Here is a 24,840-nt window from a genome sequence, read left to right on the forward strand (position 1 = left end):
TTGTAGAAAGAGAGTGGACAACTAGCATCCTAATGCTAGGTTAAAGAGGACCTTTTATACCTGATCCATTGCTGTGGTTAACGATGTAGAGTAGATTTCATTACCGCCCCTTCACAGCTCTTCTCCGTTTAAAAAACCGGACACTGAAATTTACCTCTTTAAGTAAACCCGAATCCTCAGAGACAATCTCAGCTGCCCACCAAACTGTTGCCTAACAGCTGCATTGCTAAGCTACATCCTTCAACAGGCCCAACTTTTGCCGATTTCGCACATAAAGCAAAGCAGCAACTTGAGAAAAAATATGGAAATATTGGGAAATAAATTGCCTGCTGGAATCTCTAAAAATAAAATAGCAGTCTAGAACGCTCCCTGCATGCAGCAGCATACCATCCCGCGTCCAGGGTATCGAAGCAAAGGCAAAAAGCATCGTGGACCCTGAAAGATTGCCTAAATAGGCAATGCCGTGGTGGTGGTGGGTCACTTCCCGGCGGGCATCTCCATGCTGCTATACAACATCTCAGCTACAGTAGCTCGCTAATAAGCAGCGGCTCTCTTAAAGTGGTTTTTTATTCACAAAGCACCACATACATGCAACATGTACTGCAAATCTTCACTTTAAAATCCGAAGATCCGGTTCTAGAACCCGGGGGTTCATGCCCAACCCGCTCCGCTTTTTACGGTTCAAGGGTCTTAAGGTTGCAGTTCGTGCTGAGCCTCGTGTTGCTACCGATTCCGGAGCGATTATCTCTCTGAAGAGGGATGTGGGATGATTGATAAGAAGAGCGTGCATGTATGAAGATACCCCTTGCAGAAGAATTGGAATCGGGACGCGCAAGCAGAGTTGGGCATGCATGCATGTAGAGCCAACTAATGTGATCATAGACACACAATATCGGACCTTATTTTGAGTTTTGACGTGTAGAGCATGTCGTTGCTAGAGTTAATTCGATGTTAATTCTCCGATTGAAGTCATTGGAATGCTTCAATTGCATCAATGAGCTCTAAAATCGAGATCAAGCGTTCGCCTTCTCTTGGCATTGAAGTCATCCAATCCGGCCAAGGCTCGGCTACAGTTTGGTAGCAATGCTCTTCAACCTTACATCTCGTCTGTAGGCGATCATTACTAGCAACGGCAGCTCAATCATACCAAGCTTTGCCCTGTTCCACGGTCATGGGACTGCTATATCTAACGTGGGGATAGTTTCAACTATCCAATGCCTGGATATCGCTAGTGCACAGCATTTTGGCCAATTCTATCCGTAGCAATCTTTCCATTGGATCGTAAAAAAGCAACCTTGACGCTATATGAGCATCATATAATCAGTACCTGCATCAACGGCTTCTTCCCATAACTCAGCTAGATGTCTCCCAGCTCTGTGTCTTTGCCCACCACCAGACTTGACCCCAATGGAGATGCTTTGGAGGATCCTGGTTTCTGTGTGGGGAATCCCGGGGTGGCGCTTCCGGGGCGTCTTAGCAGAGATTTAGCGGCAGCATGGCTGACGCCGCCTCCACAAATTCCCCTCCAAAAAGCCAGGGCCGCCACCCGTCAGAGTCCGGCTAACCATCGCTGGTAATCCGAAGCTCGCTGTGGCTCTCACAAGCTCGATCTGGCTGGAATAATTGCATATGCAGCTGCTTGCTGCTCCAAAAATCAATAATCCTCTGGCATCCGGATAACTCTCTCTTGGCCAGCTCGATTTGCAGGCTCGGCAGTCTAGGAACAAATTGGGGCTTTCATTTGGATTTCTGTTCACGCGACTTCTCATGTCCCCCTCATTCTCCCCACTCTCTCCTTCGATACCACCCCTTTTCCGGAACGAGAACGCCTCCCCGAATCAAAATCCCGGAGCGATGTCCTCCAGATTTTGCTTTCGCTTACAGTAGGAGCTCCAAAATACTCCCTCGTATGAGTTTTGCATTGGCTCACTAGCCATATGCGATTCCGGTCTCAATCCATTGCTACCACCCCCTCTCTAAGCCAATTCTTCACTCCCCTCCCTAGCCTATCCTCATCAATTTTGATGCCCTCGTGATGGCCTGCGCCTTGCCACATACAACTTGCCGCCATCGTGATGTTGTACGTATCGTGAGTTTGGCGTAGCGTTGCCTCCCTCCCCTCACGCCACCAAGCCTTCCCCGCAGCCGGTTCGGCAGGCCTGAATTGTGCCTGTTCCTCGTAGAATTTAAATCCAATTGCCATCCGCATCGTTTTTCTTTTGTTTCTGCCATCATCTCATCGCAACAGTTCTCTCTGACTCCTCAGTCTAAGCCAATCCAGCCAGCCAAAAGCTCTTGTACAGCTTCTCTTCTCAGGCTTCACTGCCATATCATCCTATTGAGCTTCGTTCTCAACCCTTTTTGAAGTACCACCACCACCTATCCAGAAATGTCTCGCCTCGCTCCCGCTCTCAGGTTGCTAACCCGGCAACCTCTTGCACTTAGGACCTATAATCGTAGCAGCGCTTTGCTAGCTACCACCACTCGTCGAAACATGCATGTCTCACCTGTTCTCTCATCTCCTCCCCTTGATCCGGCTACTCGGCCTCACTTGTTGGCCGAGTTCTCCATGAAGGACAAGGTCGTCGTAATTAGTGGCGGTGGAAGAGGATTGGGTCTGGTACAGGCCGAAGCACTTCTTGAAGCAGGTGCCGTTGGTAAGCTTCATGGTACTCCAAGCTGTTCTGCATTCCGCTAATCCATGTGTCATCTCAGTGCACTGCATCGACAGACTGCCTGATCCCACCTCGGATCCTGAATCCGAGTTCGCTCGTGTAGCCAAGCGTGCAAAGGAAGAACTGAATACCAGCCTGACATACCACGAGCTGGACATTCGCAATGTGCCTGAATTGAACAACATCTTTAGAGGTATCGCGGATGAGAGAGGTCGCCTGGATGGCTGCCTTGCCGCTGCTGGAATCAACTATGAGAGCCCGGCTCTCGATTACTCTCCTGAGGAGGCTGATCGCATGATGAGCATCAATGTCTCGGGTGCTTTCATGACTGCTCAAGCCGCTGCTCGCCAGATGGTCCGACTGGGAACGCCTGGCAGCATCTGCATGATTGCCAGCATGAGCGGCACCATTGCCAACCGTGGCATGTTTGCTCCGTAAGTTTTTTGCCACTTATTTCACCATCGGTGCTTCACGATTCTGACCAGTACATAATAAAGGGCATATAACGCCTCCAAGGCCGCCGTTATCCAGCTAGCCCGAAGCTTGGCTGCCGAGTGGGGCCAGTATGGTATCCGTGTTAACACTCTCTCTCCCGGCTACATCTTGACCCAGATGCTGCTGAACCTGTTCGACGACTACCCTGAGCGAAAAGAGCAGTGGCCCAAGGAGAACATGCTTCAGCGATTCAGTGTCCCCAAGGAATATCGCGGTGCTGCCGTATTCCTGCTCAGCGACGCCAGCAGCTTCATGACGGGAAGTGATCTCCGTATTGACGGTGGACATGCCGCTTGGTAATCTGCCAAAGCAATTGAAGGAGGAAAAGGAAGGGGGGAAGAGATGAAAAGGGACAGCGAATTCCCATAATATCTGTTTTTCTTGTAATTGCTTGCATGTTTGGAGTTTGGCATAGGTAGAAAATAAAATTTATGTTGCAATCTCAAAGTCGGCTCGACGCATTTTTAGTTTGCGGGAATGTGTGTCAAAACGCCAGCGGGTCCTAGTTTGCTCAAGAGCCCAGGGGTGAGTCTCAGTCGCTTCTCAATATCAGCGACAGGAGTGCCACGGTTCAAGAGCTGGACAGCGTCGAGAATGGTTCTCATATTGACCAAGCGGCTTCGACCTCCCTCACGACCCATTATCTCAAGATCTTCATCAGCAATTCGCTCCAAGCGTCGCCGTGCTTCGAGCACCGAGAGTGTGGTGTTTCGTTTGGCCGGTGGGAATAGCGGTCCCAGAGGCACGGCCAACGACTCTGGCGAGAAATTTGGCGCTGCAGTAGAAGAAGGTGAGAACGTAGGGTTCGGCTGCACGATGCCCATCTGATGGAGGCGTTTGGAGAAGTCGCGGGGGGCAAAATCAGGATCCATGGCATCGGCGCGAATTGCTGATAGCCACGTTAGAATACACGTATACAACACAATCAATATATAATATATTAAACACTGGCGTCCTTACCGTCGTCTTTAGACCCGTCTCCACGGGGCGCAGGCTGCTGAGGGCTGGCTCTCTTGGTGGTAGCTTGAGGTACAGCTCCAGGTGATCTGGTGGGAAACTTGCGAGCTGCTCCGCGAGCTGCTGCTTTGGATGAAGAGGCTCCCATGGTAGGTTATGCTTTTCGTCGTAGTTCTACGTGAAGATTGTGCGTAATGAATCAGGCGAGTATGTCGGAGTGGTGCCCGGCAGCAGAAGCAGGATCGACGTCTTTCTTTAAGAAAATGTAAAGACTAGAAAAAAAAAGGTATGAGGCGGCAAGCTATGAAAAATTATGTAACCGTGACAGCTACAGGCGAGGCATTTCCGGCTACAAAGGTCTCCACTATGTGACCGCTAAAAGCGCACACTGACAGCTCCTAGACGCGCTGTGACGTTGTTTCTACAGCGGAGTCTCCACGGCTGATCCACCGCCTACAACCTCGCCAAAAGTGCTCATCCATGTGAACGAGGACGTGGATGAGCGTCTCCATCTTGCTGCGTTCTCCTCCCGGCTGTTTTGTCATAAATACGATGGAGATAATCATCAGATACTACTAGTCATATGTAATTTTTTCCACCAGCCTCATTTGTCTTGGCTTGATTTTCCAGTAATGCAAGGAAGTATATTTGACCATCTGTATAAGCTGCAATAAATGTATAGAATATTACGAGTTACCGTAAAATGGCCAAATAGCATAGTTTTCTTTTGTGACTATATTTTACATATTGCTTAATAGATCTTCTTTGATACATTATTATAGCATAAAATTGGTGCAATTGTATTTCGCTTGTCAAACGAATCTCTTGTAAGCGACTGATACAAGGTTTCAACTCAATGAAATTGCGATATATCTCGACGAATAATATGTGTAGATTTTCCTTATTATTTATGCGATAGCTTATTCAGCTTTAAAATAAGTCATCACGCTGCTGAGCAAGTATGCGGAGAATTGAGAATTCTAGAAATCCTCCAAGGTCCAGCTCACCTAAGACCTAAGATATAGACTTCAATTCAACATAGGCATGATGTGACATATTCTCAAATCAATGAATTAAATTAATTAAGACATATACAAAAAGCTTAACTAAGGGAATGACTCATCATCATTATCATCAAATACCCATAGCCATCAAGCCAACCACAAGAAATTGCTTCAAACACGATATCCATCCCACCACACATTACATCCCTCCATCCCATATTTTTCTTGATATTTTTTGGGTGTAATTATAATCAGTCCATTTAGCATTTCGTGATGTACAACCCAATAGGCGATGGGTTATAATCCTGGAAATATCTAAACGTAGTGCCTCCACCATTCGCATCCGAGATCTCAAAAGCAATCGTCTCTCCAGCGGGACAAGCAAACGTAGAAATCACATAGTTGTGGCCTGGAGACACCGTGGTGGTTCCGAAATCCTGCTTCTTGCTCGGCTGGTTGTTGTAAGTCGTTCCCTGAGTGGCAGGCTTGCTCAGCCAAGCAAAGTCCAGGGCCCCCGAACCAGTGATGTTAAAGGATGAGGTCGTGAGATCCTTCTGCTGTGGGAAGAGGAATACAAGGCTGCATGTCTTGCCTTTGTCGCCACCAGGGATGTCAAAGTTGAAGATGGATGAGACCCTGCTGGAAACTTCGCCGAAGAAGGATGTTCCAGGGGCGTGATTGGGCTTGGTCCTGTCCACGGGGATGATGAGATGAGGGAACTCGTAAGGCCCGTTGAGGTTGGCCGGGCAAGTCTTTTGATGAGGTGGAGGAGTATAATGAGGAGGGGGAGGCGGCGGAGGTGGTGGTGGTGGGCATCCAGAGTGACAGTTATCAGCCATGAGGGTAATCTGGTGGCAGTTGACACCTTGTCCTCCATTCAGATAGACGTTATACTGGCCACTCTCTCCCGTCTGGCACTCCCAGAACTCAGTCTGTCCGTTATACGAGACAGAGCCGTCGCATCCAACCTTGAATCCATTGTCTGGGTTCTGGTTCGTGTCACATTGGAGGACATGTGTAGGTGCTGTGTCCCACATTCATACGTCAGCATGCAGAACACAAATTCCAAGACATATTTAGTCACGCGTGCATATACGCATCAAGTATATGCATATGCATGTCTCTCAAATACGAAGCAGCAAAGAAGAAACGCAGAAGGTCACAAAAAACTTACGAGTCCACCAACAGCCGTGGCCCTTGCGATCCCAGAGCTGACCTCCTTGCAGGGTGAAGGGTGTCGAGCTCACACCGCTACCAGCTCGCACCTGACCAGACGAGATCTCGCCGACGGGACCAGAGATGGCTCCTGAAGCTGTAAAGTGTAACTGGCAGCCAGAAGTCCGCACGACAGCAGCTTCAGTCAAGGCTGTACCAAGCCCGAGAGCAAGAAGAGAGTATAACATGGTTGGCGAAATGTTTTGCTTGCGTGATATCAACCGTGTAATAGGTGTTATATGATGTAAATGAAACTATCCACAAAGGCGGATAGCTACTTCTCAGAAGCTTCTCGAACAATTGCTTCCAAAGAAGAGGTTGTCGTATAATAAGGAACAAGAGAGCAGAAACGATGGAATGAGACCATCATTATATACTCAAAAAAAGCGAGAGAGTCCACCATGTCATATCTCGTCCACGTCCAGCCTTCCGAGATCTCCTCACCCAAGCCACCGACTCCAAGATGCCTCTTACCTCACTCATTCTGGCCACATGCACATCCAAAAGGCCTTCATCATCCAAAAAGTGGCCTGAAAAGATCACCACCGCTAAGAGAAATGCCCACCATTGACCTCACCACTCCTCCGGAATACGAGAAATAACTCCTTGCGCATTTCTCATCATTCCATCCAAACTGCCGGAGATGTGCGCCCCTCCAGGTTCTCGAATCCTTTCGGCCCCCTCCCAGTAAAGAGAAAGACGAGAGAGAAAAACGCCCAACATCACCGAATAAGCTAAAACAAGGCCAATCCGCAAAAGCCACGACCATCGCCCGAGTACTCAACAGTGGCAACAATGTCTTACATGTCCGTAACAGCGCAGCCGTTAGAGCCGACTACCAACAGCCGCAGTACCAAGCGGGTAATACCAATTTTTCTCATTATATGGGACATGCATGGCAACAGGCAGCTATCCACATGGAATAGAAGCAGTACTAGCAACTAATTCAAAGCCTCCTCGGCTGAGATTTTTTTTGACAGGCAGATCCCTGATTGAAAAAGGCTTAGAGTTATAGCTAAGTCCTGTTTGGCCAACCGCGGACAGTTAGCCGGCTGACCGACGATCCGCTTTGTTCAGCTCGAACAGATGAGTTCATGGTTGCACAACGAGATCTTAGAGAAAACTCGTATCTGGAAAGGATAGCTCAGGACAAGGTTTCCTTCAACCTCGATCTGGTTCGGGTAGCTTGCAATGGCTGTATGGAGTACAGACGTCACCATGGTAGCGTCTCTGTAACATGTTAGCCCAAGCTTCTTCTCTGCCGTGTGAGACGAATCAATCCGCACTGCAGGTGGAACTAGAACCCCCTACACAAAGACGCCAGGGAAACCCTTCAAGAGTTGAGACATTAGGCACCAAAATCACAGTCACGATGGCTCCGTTCATGGTAGTAATATTAACTCATTAGTTGGTATTATTTGAATTTGTCTAAGTCAGGTTTACCGTGTCAGACAGCTGTAACCTCAGTGCCTAAAGACGCCTATTTACTTTCCTGCCCATCCGAGCAATCGTGATCGTGATTGATCAGCGCGTTTCTGCGGGGTCATCTCAACACCGGCGTTTCTCTCATCATGAGTAGCCGATTTGGACGAGACGGTGAGCTCGGGGCTCGGCCTAACTGCTTGGAGCGGACCACAGTATATAGCTCACGATCGAAGCCTCCGAGCGTCTTCGCAAAGCCGTAAAAAGTTGATTCGCCAAAGCTTGGCACATCCTAAATGACGTCTCCGAGGAACACACATCGCCTAGATCCCTGCACTCTGGCATCTAGAGCTTTCCATTTCTGTACAAAGCTCCTTAAATCCACATGGCAGGCAAAGCCACTTAGAATCCACTGCACGCAAACTGTCATCATCAGCGTGGTGTGTGATCGATAGTATTGACTGGTCAATGCTCATATGTTGAGAACATTACCAGTTCGGATATCGCGGGCCTTTTTGTGCTGCACTAGGCGATGTATTCTAAGATATGCTGATCTCAGCTAACAGCTTATCGCGGCTAATGGTGTCTTGACGCCAAGACAATCTTCTGCTCGTAATGGAGCCTTATGCCGCAAAGAGGAGCAGTAGCACAGACAGTCTCTGCTAAGAATAGCGTGTTTATTGTATCATTCGAGTTTGTTTGAGAGTTCAAACCGTTATTCTCAAATGTGGATCGATCAAGTCTTCTCTGCTGTCTCTTGTTCACCGGCGCTGTCGCTTGTTGGACTGACCAGGCTTGTTTGATGAAGCTTGGGCTACGCGAGCAGCTTCCTTAGGAGCTTCGTCCGAGTTGCTCTCAGCATCGCTGCCCAATCCCTCAAATTCGCTGTCCGAGGACTCATCCCCGTCAGCTTCCTCTCCGGGGACTTCGGGGTTAGCTTCTTCATCGTCATCCAATGTCTCGGAAGCGGGTCGCTTCCGAGGCATCTCACCTAGCTTGCCGCGGCGTCCATTGACATTGCCACTTCCCTCTTCCTCGTCCTCTTCACTGAGTTTGGGAGCTGGGGTGAACCAGGGGATTTTGCCCCTCATGAAGTCATTCAGCATCATTTTGGCTACGCCATCCAGGTCAGGCTCTCCTCCGCGGAGCAGGCGACCTCCTTTCCGAGCAAGGAGCTCAAGAAGCTCGGTTCCATTCCGCCATCCCCTAATATCATATGTCTTTTCCATATGGTTTTGCTTGACACGGCTGAGCAGCGCATCGATGTACTGCTCAGGGTGTTCCACCTTTTCGACACGCACCACGCCTCGTAGGACGAGATCGGTTGGTGTATCAGTGCTCGATGGAGGCACGATACCGGGGCAGTCAATAAGGTAGATACGCTTCATTAAGCTTACATATTGCCACACCTTGGTCTCTCCAGGAATGGGGGCCACAGTGCAGACCTTCTTCTTGGACAGAGTGTTGATGATGGAAGACTTTCCAGTGTTCGGGCCACCAATCAAACCAACAGAAATTTGTTTCCTGTCTGTGTGAAGAGCAGAAAATTGTCTCAGCAACTGGATCAAAGATCCTTTTCCAAATGAATTGTTAATGCTTGCATGGAAAGCAAGCGTGGGAACTTCTTTGGAGAGAGCTCGTACCCATGCGGCCTATTCTCATGTTAGAGAACATCAAGAGATAAGAATAAAAAAATCATAAAAAGCAAATTAAAAAAAAAGATTTAGAAATGTACGTGTCTTCACTAAGAAGCTCCTGTGGATGCCAGCTAGGGCGAAGGAAGGCTTCAACTCATCAGACATATAGCCTTCTCTTGATAGGTAACCAAAACGGCACCATATCAGCCTGCAGCCGAAGCTGAGACAGTCGAGATTGCAATTGATCTCCCAATGTTGTAACAGACGATCCTCCACTGGGAATAATGCGAGGTGTCCTGACAGGATTCATTGGGGGCATATAGCCAAGAGAGAAATTGATATAAAAAAGGAAAAGAAAAAAAAAATTACAGTAACTTACAGCAACGCTAGTGGGAACCAAGTCACACTTGTTGAGAACAAAGATCAGGTGCTTGTGAGGCGCCTCTTCTTTGAGGTACTTCTCAACACTTCTGCATCGAGTTCCAATAGGATCTCTGGCGTCAAGAACGTGAATGACCACATCTGAAGAGTCGATGACCTTGTAAAGCTCGTTCCAAATACGCTTACTCTGACCCTTATCAAACACAGGTTCGATGGCCATAGTAAGCGACTCGGGCTCGCCATCATTGCCATAGTTTCCACTCAGAAGCTTGTTGTGCTCCAGGCGCTCTTCGTAAGTCTCCATGCTCTTCTCGGTGTCATCAGCAAGGTCATCGACAGTGCTGACTGAAAGCTTGACACGCTTGCGCTGGGCCTTGGGTCCAAAGACACCCGCGAACGGTGATGTCTCAATGGTCATCTTGGCTTTGTGTTGCTTGATGCCATTGGTGGTGTCCTTGCCTCCGTCGTGAATAAGGCTCATGGGAAGCTTATTTGTCTTGAGTAGAACCTGGTAAGGATCCTTGGCCTTTTCAGCCATGGCCTCACGGAAGGCTGAGAGGGTGTCCTGGGAGACAACGCGAGTGTTGGTAAACCACTTGCGGTTTGGCTCGATTCGGGCGTTGGGGATGTCTCTTGACTGGAAGCTCGCAGCCTTTGTGATTTTCCCGTCCGCGTCTCTCTGAGCCTTGCCATCCTTGTACATGTTCACGAGCTTCACCTTCTTCCGATCGCTTTACGCACAATGGTCAGCATCCATCGTCAGAAGAAAAAAATCAGGCACAGCTGCACATACCGGTAGAAGTTCTCGCCCTTGACGCGAACATTTCCCATCCCATCACCAGTCTTGCCCTGGCGCACGCGCCGGGCGGCTTCCTTCTTTCCGGTACCCATGATGAAGTTTTTGGCTTGCTAGCAAGCACAAAGATCTTGGGAGGAAGTAAAGAGAGCAGAGAAGATAAAAAAAAAAGTGGCTGCAGCTACTTATCACGAACTTTTTTTTTTTTTTTTTTCTAGGGACCCCACTAGCCCACATCTCTGCAAGCCGTGGCTGGTCAACTTATTTAAGCAAAACAGGGGTATGGCGGAAGATCGGGATTAGTTAATCCGAGCTACTCTGCGGGATTGGCAATTTTCTGTAAGTCGATATCGCACACCACCTCGTGCGTAGGCAGTGAGTCTCAATTCGCAGCGCAACTCAGTTCAAAATGTCGCTCTATTCTGCAGGCAACTGCCTCAGGCCAGTAGTTCGGCAATTGTCGTCTACTTCACGCAGCTTCTCAACAACTCCGGCCATTCTCTCCAATGCCGTCCCGCCCGAATCTCCCTCTTACATCCGCCTTCCTTCCCCTCCTCAGTCTCAAACCGACGAAGCCAAGCCACCTCGAGTAAGAGGTTCACTGCCAGTACCGCGACAGGTGTTCCCTCGGTCAGAAGGCGATCGCAAAATCAGGCCCGATTATATCAACAAGACAGCCCCGAGGTCTGCCAATGCGCGGGAACCCAAAAACGAATCTCAGAGATGGAAGAGGGAAATGGCTGAGACCCGAAGGACCAATCTGGAGCAAGGTTTGAAGGCACTCTATACACGCCGCGAGAAGAGCGACGCAATTAGAAACGCTCGCGTAAGCCGCAAGTTCAAGGAGCACAATGAGGCTGCTGCTGCGCCAGAAAGAGAAGACGACCGGCTCACACGAAGCACTGTCCTGGATGCTATTCTGGATACCCAAACATACCCCGACCCAGATCGTTTTGCCCGCGCCCAACGCAGCCAAGTCAAGGTCCAGAAAAAAGAAAAGGCCAAATATGAAGCTCGACGAGATGCCCTCATGGAGCTGTACATCAATGCCTCCAACTTTATCGTCCAAGAGAGCGAGCTCAAGGCTGAGATTGATGAGATTTTCAGCGAGGATTACTTCAGGAAACAGAGCCAATACTTCCAACGTTATGGCACAACTGAGAACGCCTGGGGCATCTACGGAAAGCCTCCCTCCATTGCCACTATGTTGGAAACCACAACTGGAAATTCAACTAAGCTCATGGATTACTATGAGTCCGAATATGATCGCTCCGTTAAGCGACAGAAGAGGATTGCTGAGGAGTTTACGGGAGGCAAGATGGAGTAGCGATATCGAGAATTTTTCTTGTAAAAAAAAAGTAGAATATCATGCGCCCATACAGCGCATTGCATGTATTATATATCAGAAACACACTTTGAAAAAAATCACATTCACGCTTCACGCTTCACGAATTAAACACAGTTCAAGCTATGCTAGTCAAAATGATTTCTCAATTGCATACAATCACGAAGAAAGAGGATCATGAGCGTTGATTAAGTCCAAACAGGTTACTCTGCCAATGTCCAAAAACTATCGCCTAGATACACGCAAAAAGTCAAAAAGGGGGTAAAATATGCTCCCCTAACCATAAAACGCCAATTGTGCAAAATTCCCACGAGTTTAGTGGGCCGAAATGGGTATGTACATGTCGAAACCTGCACAATAATGCTTCTTCGCATTCTGGATAAGATCTAAGTTGCTCTTCTATCGCTTCTCGACAAGCAAAATGTGCATCGCGGCATAGGCGAGAACGACGAAGGAGGCAGCAAAAATGCCAAGGTTTCTAATATCAGACCAAAGGGCGCCATTCTGGAATCCAAAGGAGCTAAGGATGGCGGCACCAGGGACGGTAATATCGAGGCCGTACTTTTTGTCTACCAGCGTAAGCTCTATCACTTCGTTGACGATGAGCGATTCGAAGCCATAATGGAAAATAGAGAGAGTCTGGAGCCACAGAGCACCCTTTGGCGTGGCATCATGATTGAGGAGGAAGCCAGCGAAGAGGAGACTGAACAGCATCACCAAACTACCAATTAAGTTGGCTACACCACCGTCCTTGCAAACAATACCGATGAACAGACAGATGGCTGCTGCTGCCAGATTAAATAGGACCAAAACCAGCATAAATTTGAAGAAATGTGCCGAATCCGGCACTAAGCCCGTCATTGGGTAGATGATGGAACCCATGAGAATCGGTGGAATGATTCTCAGAGGAATAATATCGAATAGGACCTTGGCGGCAAAATAAGTGGCTGGGGAATAGTAGCCGTTGGCTCGCTCTCGAGTGAAAAGGAGACGCTCGCTGGCAAATACATTGAGACTCGTAAGAGTACTAAAGCCGAAGAGAGCCAGGAGAAAGAAGAATAAACCAAGGCGATTTTGGAAGCCAGGGATATCATCAGTGAGGCCGTAGAACAAGTATCCAGAGAATACTGCCAAGATAATAGCAATTGCATAGTGTGTGAGCATAAGCATTGGGTTGCGGTAAAGGTTCTTCCAAGTTCTTCCAGAAATGATGATAAACTGGCGCAAGTATCCAATCCGAGCGTATCCTTTTCCAACAGCGCTAGTATAGATGTTTGGTCCTTCTGCAGCATATCCATTAGTGTTTGATCCATTTGCCGCTTCGGCTCCTGCGATTGCCTGCTGGATGTCGTCGCGGATAGAGGCAGCAATATGAGACTTGGCAAAAGATCGAGTGATAATGTCAAGATCTGTTCCTGTCATAGCCGGAGGGGGTAAGTCATGAGGATCATCCAGTTGGTGGCTAGGCAATGAGCTTGTAGGGTTATTCTGAAGCCGATAGCCGCCCTGGCCATCTCCTCCGGCGTCCGAAGATGTAGCAGTGCCAGGAGCCTTTCTACGCGTAAAGAGCTCTCGTTCCTGTCGCATTTTGACTGAATCGCGACGTCGGTTCTTAGGTCGTAATGATGGCTCAGTACTTGCCTCACCAGCGCTTCCAATTGTGGTACTAGCAACGGATTTGACAGCCCGCGTACTGCTTGGGCCAACACTTCCAACATCGGCATCAATTCGCCCATCATCTACCGTCTGGTTGCTACTCGCATGCATGGTAAGGTCCACAAGATAGTCAGCAATGTTGAAGCCTGGGGGACACTCATAGCCAATATCATCGAAATACGGCTGGCATTCCGAAAAGAGTCCAGAGTAAACCAATTTGCCCTGAGCCAGCAAGATGAGCCTATCGAAAAGAGCAACAATGTTGGAGCGAGGTTGGTGGATGGTGAATATAACGGTTCGCTTGTAGTTTTTAGCCATGGTAACAAGACATTCAACGACATTGTACGCATTATAGGCGTCCAGTCCACTGGTCGGCTCATCGAGGAAGAGGATGGAGGGGCTAGTGACGAGTTCGCAAGCAATTCCCACACGTCTCTTCTCACCACCAGAGATTCCACGACCCTTGCCTTCTTCGGAACCAATGAGAGAGTCCCTAATGTGATAAATTCCTAGCTCTTTCTCAACTTCAAAAACTCTCTGCTCCTTGGCAGCACGACCCATGTCCCGGGGAAGCCTCAACAGAGCGCTGTTAAGGATAGTCTCATGAACGGTAAGCGTGGGCAGCATAGTATCTTCCTGATCAACGAATCCGACCACATTTCTATATTCGATATCGTTGACCTTTTCGCCATTGACGTAAAAGTCTCCGCTAACATGGCCACGCTTATTCTTTCGAGCAAGGATATCCAGAAACGTAGTCTTTCCCGCACCAGAAGCTCCCATGATGGCAGTCACCTCTCCTGGCTGGCAAATTCCTTGGATCCCATTCAAGATATTCTTTCCATTGAGAGAATAGGCGACATTTTGGAAGAAGAGGGTGGCAGGCTTATGATCCACCATGAGCTTAGTACTCTCGTCGTCGGAATCCTCCAGTCGAATCGCTCCGAAATGCAATCTGCGGCGGGACAAATACCATGTTCCAATGATGACGGCTGCCAAGAAGAGCGAAGATCCCCCGATAACGCCAGCAATGAGGGGCGTATTGATTTGCTTAACCGGACGGTGATAACCTGGTACTTCAGTCTCGTACAAACACTCGCCCGCTTGGCAGTCTAGAAGGATACTGGAGTCGCCAATTAAGCTGGTGATGAGATCGTCCATTGCGGGCTCTCTGAAAGCACAGTCATGGGCACCGCCGCCTTTTTGGGTACATTCGAATCGGCCAGGGCCATTGATTGCTTGGTCCAGAAAATCAGTAAGGTCGAGCGAACCATCCTTACCGCACATCATACGGCCAGGAATACAACTGCAGCTGATGTGGTCACATTTGTAGGCTGTAGTATTCTTATCGCTGCCGTACTGAGCACCAGATGCACAATCCGACAAATGGCAATAAAAAGATTCAGCTTGGTCAATCCAGACTAGAGGCAGAGCGGTCAGCAGGTGTATCAGACGGAACGAGGGGTATGGAGAACCAACACTGGAAGTCGCAAGTTTTCTCCTCTTCTTTGCAGGTAAATGTGACTTCGGGCTTTTGCTGTCCAAGCAAGTCGGCAATCTTTTTGTTAGTGACTCTGCAGACCTGGTTGTTATATTTAACAAGTTCGCCATTCTGGTAGCAGACACCTCCGCTGCCAGTCTCCATCAAGGCATTACAAGCTTGGTTCGTTGTGCAGACGTTGCAGTTGATGCCTGTCCAGCCTTCGTCACAATCGCAAGATGAGCCCGATCGCATCGGTCGGTCTTTGCCGCGCCCAAGAGAACCACACACTAGGCGAAAGAAGCATTGTCAGTTATCAGAATCCTAAATATAGAGAATGATGCTGCTCCAGCGCCGAGCATCAACTGTAGCATTGGGCGGACGATTCATGAACATACATGGCTCGAGACAGTCGTCACCGCCGAACCCATCGGGACAGTCGCATTTGCCGTTGAACTCGTTGCAGCCTGCGTACTGCGCGCAGGTATGGGCAGGTAGGAGACAGTTAAAGCTGCAAATTTCTCATCAGTAAGGTTGTCTCCATGTCAGCGGGTGGCCACTCCAGTGCATCTCCTACCATGGCGGACAATCCTTGGGGCGGTCGTCCATAAGCGCGAACTGGGCTCGCAGGGCGTCGACATTGTAGCTGGAGTTGGCGTAGGCCGCCGTCAGGGAGGGCAGTACAGCCACGAGCCCGACGAGCAGACCTCGACAGCTGAGAGGCGCCATGACGATGAGCGCGTGCAGGTGCAGCTCTCAAAATGGCAGAGCCGATGGTTTGTGTCGATGGTTCGATGATTGAGACAAGAGAACAGCAGCAGCGCCGACGTAGGTAGAGGTCGAGCTGGCGCCGGGGTACGTACCGCGGCCTGGTTCCTGGCGCGAAACCAGGTCGTCATCGGTGGTCTGGGGCAACCCAAACCCCGCCTTGTCATTGGTACGGCCTCCGCAGCGTCGTGCTGCAGCGCGGGAGCTTCTTTGAACCTGCTGAGCCGCCGAGCGTTACAGGGCACGTGGTGACGATCAATATGGCAGAGCTTGTACAAATTGGGGCTGCTGGCCGTACCTTGCGTGTACAATCGTGGTTCCTGAGTGCCTTAGTTACGCGTATTTTCTACAAGCTTTTGCGCCCGAAGTCTCAACGAAATGCAATCATAGACTCGTTAACTCTATCTGCGGTACTCCGTAGAACTGCGAACATGATGCAGCCCGCTTCTAGGCTAAAATGCCAGGCAGCCAAGTCGAGCCAGCACCATGGCTCCAGTACTAAGCCATATGCATATCAATGTACTAAGCTAATGAGAGAATTCACGGTATAGATGCTCCGCAGTCAGCCAACCCCAAAAAAATGCCCTGTAATAGGCACCATGTGACTTTGCGCAACGCTGGAGACGCCCAGGGTCTTTGCACTTGACTTTGACACTAAATGCGATATCGCTGTGTACTCGCAAATTACAGATGTATTGCTCATGCTCATAACTGCACCGCAATGCTAGAATTGCATCAGACTGCGGGATCGAAATTGTCCACGTCTCGCTTTCTCCCCAGTTCGCGTTTCCTGCCGTACTGCGGGATGTTATGCAGGTCATAAGAGGGAGCTGATGTATTACTTAACCTAGAGCTTGCCCCGACATCGTGCTTGCATCCCCACAAGCTACTGAAACCAACAGCATTTGATTAAATTTAATATTTTTGCATTTGAATTATGATCTGCGTATATGGGAAATACTGCTGCAGCGTTTGAGCATGTCGCCTCAATTGTGGGATGCATACTATCTTCACCAGTTATATTAGCCATTTGACAGCTCCCCAGCTGCTGTACACGGGATAGTGCCGATCTCAACAGCCCTTCCCAGCCGACCGATAGTCTATCCCATCTAGTAGATGTTTAAATTACAACCAATCATGATTAAAATCATTTACCTACTAGTCTACTGAACAATAAGGCGCGCCTTCGACATATTCTCCGATAGTCGCTTGTACATATTGCCCCACATGGGGTTCTGTCCCAAACCATCTTGGCCTCGGGGATCAATAGGTGCTCGTTCTTGGCCCTGATTCTTTTAAAAGAAACTCGCTCCTCCTCCTGCTGGGCATGAATTAGAGCACCACAAATCAGCAAGATAACAAATAACATATGTAAGAGTCTCAGGACGGCTGCATTACAACCAATAATCATGGTGCGCTTCGAACGGTTTGAGGTAGAGCAGTGGATGGACGATTATGAAACAACGCCGGGGGTCCTAAACGTTGCTGAGACATGCGTCGAATCCGTTTCCATTGACGAGCTGGTGCAGCTATCAAACGACAAGGCTGCAAATCCGCTTCAGACTAGTACCGTTCTCACCTATGGGGCTATCCGCGGATCGTCAACCTTGAGGGAACGCATTGCGTCTTTGTATGAAGGGGAGCAGCTGTCGAGCGACAACGTTCTCATCACGCAAGGCGCAATTGCAGCCAATTTCCTAGTCTTCTACAGCTTGGTCGGCCCCGGGGATCATGTCATATGTGTATATCCTACCTATCAGCAGCTCTTTTCTGTCCCCGAGAGCCTTGGGGCTGAAGTTTCTCTTTGGCGCTTACGTCCTGAGAATGGCTTCCTGCCTGACGTGGGCGAGCTGGAGCAGCTCGCCAAAGCAAACACCAAGGTTCGCAAAACACAGACCATGCACTGTTCGTTTGTTTCACGCTAATCACCCCGCGAATGAAAAGATGATTGTAATTAACAATCCCAACAACCCTACCGGGGTACCCATCCCAAGAGATCTCATCGATAAGATCGTGGACTTTGCCAAGGCTAGAGACATAATTGTGCTATCTGACGAGGTCTACCGGCCTCTATTTCACGACGGGTTAGAAAACAACCCGAATATGCCGCCGTCGGTGGCAGATCTGGGCTACGAAAAAGTCATTGTCACCGGATCTCTGTCCAAAGCCTACTCTTTAGCAGGCATCCGAGTGGGTTGGATTGCGTCAAGAGACAAAGCCATCGTCGAGAGGCTTGCCGAGGCCCGCCATTACACCGCCATTAGCGTCTCGCAGTTGGACGACCAAGTGGCGAGCTATGCGCTGTCGCCGGCTGTGCGCGGACCGCTGCTAAAGCGAAATATCGACATGGCGAAGCGCAACGCCAACATGGTCAAGGCCTTCGTGGAGCAGCATCGCACAATCTGCTCGTGGGTGGCGCCAACCGCGGGAACAACGGCATTTGTGCAGTTCCGCAAGGAGGGGAAACCGGTGGATGATGTGACCTTCTGCCGCGATCTCTTGGACAAGACCAAAGTCTTTTTCGTGCCCGGATCTCACTGCTTTGGCCGGGGCGAAGACTTTGCGGGCTACGTAAGAATCGGCTTCGTTGGTTCAACAGCCGTGCTGGCAGAAGCGTTGCAGAAGCTCGGGGCCTACGTTGGGCAGAATTTTAGCCAGTAAAATTGGCACATAGAGCCGTATCTGTCATGTAGCGCGGGCGCTCTGCATTGGGCAAGCGCCGGCTGGAATCCATCAGTGCCTCAGCCTCAGCCCCAGCCAAAGTGCTATTTTTACAACAGGCTGCCTTTTTTTTTTTTTCCATGTGCTGTGTCTGTGCGTGCGATAAACGATGCCAAGCAAGAACAGGTAATTTGCAGCTGTCTTGGCGGCGCAGGGCCCAGCCTGTCAGAAGGCCACTCGTATTATGTGCTCCAGTTCTGTTGGACGTGCTGAGCAAAGGTACCTGCGGTCCGTATTACGTGTAGCGGTATGGAGCGGCTGTAATCATCTAATAAGTGCACGATCATTTCAGCTGCCTAGGAGTATTTGCAGTACCGTCCACGCGAGCGACGGATGCGGACAGACGGACAGGCCGACGGACGAAGTATGTAGAAGCACAGCCCAGAAGTCCAGAAACTCAAAACTCTCAGAGCCACGAGGAGAAGAAGCCATGGAACGAATAGACTATTCCATCTTCCCCAGAAAAATCTGAGGCTGTCGTCGTCACCGCAGAGCCGTTTAATCCGCACGCGCGTTGTCCTGCCACACACTCGGGCGTTCGGCAAGGCCCCAGTGCCTTTCTGTGCCGGCCCAGCATCCACCCCATCGGCGCTAATGACGACGCTTTGCCGCTGCAGCTTCTCCTGTTTCAGCAGCGCTGTCCACGGGTCTCATTTTACATAGCCACCGTTGGAATCCGCTTTGCCTTGTACCATTTATAATAGAGTCCTAGAGCCCTGCCGAGCATCGCGAAGTTTTTGGTTTTTGCTGTTTGTTTTTCTTTTCTTTATTTTCCGAGCCTATTTCCTTTATTGGAAAATACCTATCATAGCATCTTTCTTTTTTTGGCATTGTCCTATTATACTACCTTGAGCCTCACAGTGTACTTATACTACTCAGGAGACCCACGACGACCATCCCCTGAGCCTTGTGATATACGATTAACTATTGCGACCAAATATATTTTTTTTTTACCGCACCCTACCACACCCGAGTATTATTATATAACTTTGCATCATGAAGGCCTCACCCATGGCCGCTGCGGGCATTGCCCTGGCTTCTACCGCCCAGGCGCAAGTCGTCCAGTTCGATATTGCGAAGCGAGACGGGCCGCTCCTGAGAGATCTGGGCCGCCGAGCCACCACCGTCAACGGCGTTCTTTCAAACCAACAGGTCCAGGGTGGATATTTCATCAACGTCCATGTCGGAACTCCTGGTCAGAACATTACCCTTCAGCTCGACACAGGCAGCAGTGATGTCTGGGTGCCTGCTGCGTCCGCCGCCATCTGTACCGAGGTCACATCGAGAAATCCCGGCTGCACCTTTGGAAGCTGTAAGCAGAGTCATCCGAGCCAAATTATGCTTTTTACTTACGATTAACTGACAATTGCTTATAGTCGACTCTGGTAAATCTAGCACCTTTGTCGATGTTGGAGAGGGCGCCTTCGATATTACCTATGTCGACAACACATTCTCCAAGGGCGACTACTTCCAAGATGACTTTCAAATCGGCGGAGTGACCGTCTCTAATCTTACAATGGGCCTTGGCCTGGACTCATCCATCGCCAATGGCCTAATCGGAGTCGGCTATATCAACGATGAGGCTTCTCTCGGCACAACGCGCTCCACATACCCCAATCTTCCTGTTGTCTTGCAACAGGAGAAGCTAACCAACACCGTCGCATACAGTCTGTGGCTAAACGACCTGGATGCCAGCACTGGCTCCATCTTGTTTGGTGGTATTGACACGGAAAAGTATCAGGGTGATCTGACTAAGATCAACATTCTCAAAGCTGACGGCAGCAGTGCCTTCACAGAGTTTGCAGTTGAGCTCTACGAGGTGCAAGCTTCAAGCTCTTCTGGAACCGACACGCTCAGCTCGAGCGAGGGCACCCTGGTCGCTGTTCTGGACTCGGGAACGACTTTGACCTATCTGCCACAGGACATGGCCGAGCAGGCATGGAAGGAAGTGGGCGCCAGCTACAACGAGGACTTTGGCTTGGCTGTTGTTCCTTGCTCAATCCGAAATAGCAATGGACACTTCACGTTCAGATTTGCTGGTCCTCAGGGTCCCGCCATCAACGTCACCATGAGTGAGCTTGCCCTCGATCTCTTTAGCGGTGGACCTCAGCCCAAGTTCCAAAACGGACCCAACGAAGGCCAGGCTGCTTGCGAATTTGGCATCCAGAACACGACTGGATCCCCTTACCTGCTGGGTGATACTTTCCTCCGCTCTGCCTTTGTTGTCTACGACCTGGTCAACAATGAGATCGCCCTTGCTCCCACAAACTTCAACTCTACCAAAACCAACGTTGTTGCTTTCGCCAGCAGTGGCGCACCTATCCCGTCCGCCACTGCCGCTCCCAACCAGAGCAAATCTGGCCCCTCCTCATCAACGGGATCCGGCATGTCTGCTGCCAGTGGCTTCCAGGGTGACAAGGACAACGCTGCTCCTTTGACGAGCGCATTTTCCGGCCCTGGAGTCATGGTTGTTGGCATGACCATTGTCTACACTCTCGTTGGAAGCGCCATTTTCGGCATTGGCTGGCTGTAAATTTGCATAGTCCACCAATCTCTTCGATACGCTCTACCTAGTAGTGCTTTTAATGACTTTTTGGAATGATTCAAGGGCGTAATTGGTATATTAGGGACTTTTTATTTTTATTTATTTTTTCATACTAGCAAGCACCGCTGGAGTTGAGGAGGCCGGCTTCTCAAGCATTCGCTACAAAAAGCGCGTTCAGATACCTAAGGTACATAAGTGCACATAGACCTGCAGCTTAGACTTATAAATGTTTATAAACATCAATATCATTATCCTTCCACAAGAACTTTGGGCGTTTTACTATCCAGCAGTAACTAGAAATATTTTAGTAGTATTGATAGTAACAGCTATTCCGAAACACTGTGGTGGTGGTCCGATTTGCGCCGCACGTGAGGAGGCGAGCCAATTGGAGGGACCCTGACAGACTAAGAAAAAAAAAAGTTTCAATGCGGCCATTAAGCCGATGGCCGATCTTCAGTGCCAAACACCCACTTTGCCCGTGGACAAGCTTGCACCATGAGGGCATTTGGGACTGCCAGATGGCTTAATTGCCATCTGTTTGGGGATGCCCAGAAGGCAGCTTCTGGAGCTCGCAATTTCCAGGCTGCGATTCTTCCCTTGGCTTTTCAAAGCCAGCTGCGGGCTTTCAGCGGCTCGTCTCAGCGATGCAGTGCTGCACAGGAAGCGTAAGGACCACACACTGCATGCCTTTAATGCATTGAGCTTTTAAGCTTGTATTTTAAATGTCGGGAAACAAAAAGCTGACTTTTGGGGAAATACAGTTTGAAAAAAGCACAGAATGATGCTGCCAGTCTGACTCCCGAATATGTTGCCGCCAATATGGATCCTGCAGAGGCTCAACGTCTCGAAAGAGTTCGAAACATCGGTATTGCGGTACGACGTCCCTTGCGATTGTTAATGGCGCATTGGAAAAAAAGAAATAGAAGAAGAAACTAAGACTGTGAAAATCTAGGCACACATTGACAGTGGCAAAACTACGGTAACGGAACGAGTTCTCTTCTACACTGGTCGAATCAAGGCAATCCACGAGGTTCGAGGCAAAGACTCCGTCGGCGCCAAGATGGACTCTATGGAACTGGAACGAGAAAAAGGTATCACTATTCAGTCTGCGGCTACATTCTGCGACTGGAAGAAAACGGTAAACGGAAAGGAAGAAATGTATCATGTCAACTTGATCGACACTCCCGGCCATATTGATTTCACCATCGAGGTCGAGCGTGCTCTGCGCGTGCTCGATGGTGCCGTCATGATTCTCTGTGCTGTCAGCGGTGTCCAGTCTCAAACGATTACGGTTGATCGCCAAATGAAGCGCTACGATGTTCCCAGAATTTCTTTCGTCAACAAGATGGACCGCATGGGTGCCAACCCCTGGAAGGCCGTCGAACAGATCAACTCCAAGCTCAAGATTCCCGCGGCTGCTATTCAGATTCCCATTGGCGCCGAAGACGAATTCGAGGGTGTCGTTGACATTATCGAGATGAAGGCTATGTACTTTGAAGGTCCCCGTGGTACCAAGGTCCGAGTTACCGACCAGGTCCCTGCCAATCTTCAGGAGTTTGCCGCCGAGAAGCGACAGGTCCTGATTGAGAAGCTGGCCGACGTTGACGACGAAATTGCCGAGCTGTATCTCGACGAAAAGGAGCCCACCAATGACCAGATCAAGGCTGCTATTCGCCGCGCTACCACTGCCCTCAAGTTCTCTCCTGTCATGATGGGTTCTGCACTGGCCGATAAGGGTATCCAGCCTATGCTGGATGCTGTTTGCGACTACCTGCCCAACCCCGGTCAGATTGAAAACACTGCTCTGGACAAGTCCAAGGGAGAGGAGATGGTCAAATTGGTTCCCTACAACTCTCTGCCTTTTGTTGGACTTGCTTTCAAGCTTGAAGAGAACAACTATGGCCAGCTCACCTACATCCGTGTCTACCAGGGAACGCTTAGCAAGGGCACCTACCTGTACAACTCTCGAACTGATAAGAAGGTCCGCATTCCCCGCATTGTTCGTATGCACTCCAACGAGATGGAGGACGTCAACGAGGTCGGTGCTGGTGAAATCTGCGCCGTGTTCGGTGTCGACTGCGCCTCTGGTGATACCTTTACCGATGGTGGTCTCCCTTATACCATGTCTTCTATGTTCGTTCCTGATGCCGTCATGTCTCTGTCGATCAAGCCCAAGCGTTCTGGCGATGCCGACAACTTCAGTAAGGCGATGAACCGATTCCAGCGCGAGGATCCTACTTTCCGTGTCCACGTTGACGCCGAAAGTGAGGAGACTATCATTTCCGGCATGGGCGAGTTGCACCTTGAAGTCTATGTTGAGCGTCTGAAGCGAGAGTACAAGACCGAGTGTGTCACTGGCCAACCTCGTGTCGCCTACCGTGAGACAATTTCCCGCCGTGCTGATTTCGATTACCTCCTCAAGCGACAGAGCGGTGGTCCTGGTGACTTTGCCCGTGTTGCCGGTTACATTGAGCCCAATGACAAGCCCGACGAGAACCACTACGAGAGTCAGGTTGTCGGCGGCCACATTCCCGACAAGTTCCTTTCTGCCTGTTCCAAGGGCTTTGAGCTCGCTTGTGAAAAGGGACCCCTGCTGGGCCACCACGTTATTGGCTCCAAGATGATCATCAACGATGGTCAGACCCACGTTACCGATTCTTCCGATTACGCTTTCAGCTTGGCTACCCAGATGGCTTTCCGCAAGGCTTTCCCCGAGGCTGGTGGTCAGGTCCTTGAGCCCCTGATGAAGACCACCATTACCGCCCCCAACGAGTTCCAAGGAAACATCCTCATGTTGATGAACAAGCGCAATGCTACGATTAACGATACCGAAATTGGCAGCGAAGACTTTATCCTGACCTGTGACTGCAGCTTGAACGCCATGTTTGGCTTCAGTTCGCAGCTGCGTGCCGCCACGCAGGGCAAGGGTGAATTTAGCATGGAGTTTAGCCATTACGCCCCTGCTCCTCCTCACTTGCAGTAAGTTTCTTCTTCTTTGTTCTCAATTCTACCCCCTCTCGCCAGATTAATGAGGAATATCATTTGTTCGTATCATCATGTGACTAACCCCGTTAATAGGAAGGAGCTGATTGCCAAGTACGAGGCCGAGCTCGACGCCAAGAGAACCAAATAAAGGCTCCATATGGCTTTAGCTGATGAAGGCCGCTTGGCCTAGGCAGTCTCCCGGAGAAGTGATATCATACACGTCTTAAATGATAACTGGGGGCTGCCTTGTACGAATACCCCTCTTGTAAAACGTGTCTTGTATGTATGGAGTATGGAAGAGAAGCATGCGGGTGTGATTTAGTCCATCTGATGATTCTAGAAGAGGAAAAGAGCTAGAATGTAAAAAAGTTCAGGGATATAAAAAGAAGCAAATGCTGCTAAGGCTAGTAGGATTAGATGCACATAGATAGACTTGGTTCATGCATATATGTACACTAAGACGCAATTGGACTTCACTCGCAATGAACAGCCCACGAGCCATGAGTGACCTCATTTCATGTAAGCCCAGCTCGAAACAAAACAGATCCGTCCAGCCCTGTATCGGTCATAATGGAGGGATCCGTATGTCAGCAGGAGGATAGCCCTGGCAGATTTCTATCGCTACTGATACTACTAGCAGCAGTATGACTAATACTGCAGGGGGCTGGCAAGTGGGGAGACAAAAGAGCTGCGTTTTCGTATTGACATGTTGCGAATACTACTAGGACCTGTAAGTCGGCGTTACTGGGGATGCAAGC

At 49.6% G+C, this 24,840-nt stretch overlaps 9 protein-coding genes across 9 annotated transcripts; 5 read left to right on the top strand and 4 right to left on the bottom strand.

Moving 5' to 3' along the window:
• Positions 1-2,287: 2,287 nt before the first annotated feature.
• On the top strand, positions 2,288-3,552 carry GGI43DRAFT_231697 (uncharacterized protein). The gene is made up of 4 exons (XM_083200532.1): positions 2,288-2,366; positions 2,446-2,657; positions 2,716-3,109; positions 3,173-3,552. The coding sequence occupies exons 2-4, from the start codon at positions 2,495-2,497 to the stop codon at positions 3,468-3,470; spliced, it is 855 nt and encodes a 284-aa protein (XP_083056122.1). The 5' UTR covers positions 2,288-2,366; positions 2,446-2,494; the 3' UTR covers positions 3,471-3,552.
• An 82-nt stretch (positions 3,553-3,634) lies between these two features.
• On the bottom strand, positions 3,635-4,275 carry GGI43DRAFT_388156 (uncharacterized protein; the record flags this gene model as incomplete). Its single annotated transcript, XM_083204027.1, has 2 exons — positions 3,635-4,059; positions 4,131-4,275. The coding sequence occupies 2 exons, from the start codon at positions 4,273-4,275 to the stop codon at positions 3,635-3,637; spliced, it is 570 nt and encodes a 189-aa protein (XP_083056123.1).
• Positions 4,276-5,184: 909 nt separating this feature from the next.
• On the bottom strand, positions 5,185-6,672 carry GGI43DRAFT_417074 (ubiquitin 3 binding protein But2 C-terminal domain-containing protein). The gene is made up of 2 exons (XM_083207367.1): positions 6,306-6,672; positions 5,185-6,155 (listed from the first exon to the last, which is right to left on the bottom strand). Exons 1-2 carry the CDS (start codon positions 6,532-6,534, stop codon positions 5,392-5,394), a joined length of 993 nt encoding a protein of 330 aa, XP_083056124.1. The 5' UTR covers positions 6,535-6,672; the 3' UTR covers positions 5,185-5,391.
• A 1,150-nt stretch (positions 6,673-7,822) lies between these two features.
• On the bottom strand, positions 7,823-10,808 carry GGI43DRAFT_231769 (protein NOG2). The gene is made up of 3 exons (XM_083200533.1): positions 10,580-10,808; positions 9,785-10,517; positions 7,823-9,420 (listed from the first exon to the last, which is right to left on the bottom strand). The coding sequence occupies exons 1-3, from the start codon at positions 10,675-10,677 to the stop codon at positions 8,530-8,532; spliced, it is 1,722 nt and encodes a 573-aa protein (XP_083056125.1). The 5' UTR covers positions 10,678-10,808; the 3' UTR covers positions 7,823-8,529.
• Positions 10,741-12,117, top strand: GGI43DRAFT_231819 (uncharacterized protein). The gene has a single exon (XM_083200534.1). It carries the CDS (start codon positions 10,992-10,994, stop codon positions 11,907-11,909), a length of 918 nt encoding a protein of 305 aa, XP_083056126.1. The 5' UTR covers positions 10,741-10,991; the 3' UTR covers positions 11,910-12,117.
• On the bottom strand, positions 12,118-16,000 carry GGI43DRAFT_231866 (ATP-binding cassette subfamily G protein). Its single transcript, XM_083200535.1, has 4 exons — positions 15,641-16,000; positions 15,462-15,574; positions 15,063-15,353; positions 12,118-15,004 (listed from the first exon to the last, which is right to left on the bottom strand). Exons 1-4 carry the CDS (start codon positions 15,790-15,792, stop codon positions 12,327-12,329), a joined length of 3,234 nt encoding a protein of 1,077 aa, XP_083056127.1. The 5' UTR covers positions 15,793-16,000; the 3' UTR covers positions 12,118-12,326.
• An 815-nt stretch (positions 16,001-16,815) lies between these two features.
• Positions 16,816-18,614, top strand: GGI43DRAFT_231884 (pyridoxal phosphate-dependent transferase). Its single transcript, XM_083200536.1, has 2 exons — positions 16,816-17,711; positions 17,776-18,614. Exons 1-2 carry the CDS (start codon positions 17,241-17,243, stop codon positions 18,490-18,492), a joined length of 1,188 nt encoding a protein of 395 aa, XP_083056128.1. The 5' UTR covers positions 16,816-17,240; the 3' UTR covers positions 18,493-18,614.
• A 672-nt stretch (positions 18,615-19,286) lies between these two features.
• GGI43DRAFT_231886 (aspartic peptidase domain-containing protein) lies at positions 19,287-21,204 on the top strand. Its single transcript, XM_083200537.1, has 2 exons — positions 19,287-19,864; positions 19,929-21,204. The coding sequence occupies exons 1-2, from the start codon at positions 19,549-19,551 to the stop codon at positions 21,083-21,085; spliced, it is 1,473 nt and encodes a 490-aa protein (XP_083056129.1). The 5' UTR covers positions 19,287-19,548; the 3' UTR covers positions 21,086-21,204.
• A 243-nt stretch (positions 21,205-21,447) lies between these two features.
• On the top strand, positions 21,448-24,569 carry GGI43DRAFT_417080 (elongation factor G). Its single transcript, XM_083207368.1, has 4 exons — positions 21,448-21,762; positions 21,859-21,970; positions 22,050-24,076; positions 24,176-24,569. The coding sequence occupies exons 1-4, from the start codon at positions 21,593-21,595 to the stop codon at positions 24,228-24,230; spliced, it is 2,364 nt and encodes a 787-aa protein (XP_083056130.1). The 5' UTR covers positions 21,448-21,592; the 3' UTR covers positions 24,231-24,569.
• Positions 24,570-24,840: the final 271 nt, after the last annotated feature.

The sequence above is a fragment of the Trichoderma evansii genome (assembly GCF_050947405.1).
Source record: "Trichoderma evansii strain SZMC 28006 chromosome Unknown GGI43scaffold_29, whole genome shotgun sequence".
Taxonomy (NCBI): Eukaryota; Fungi; Ascomycota; class Sordariomycetes; order Hypocreales; family Hypocreaceae; genus Trichoderma; species Trichoderma evansii.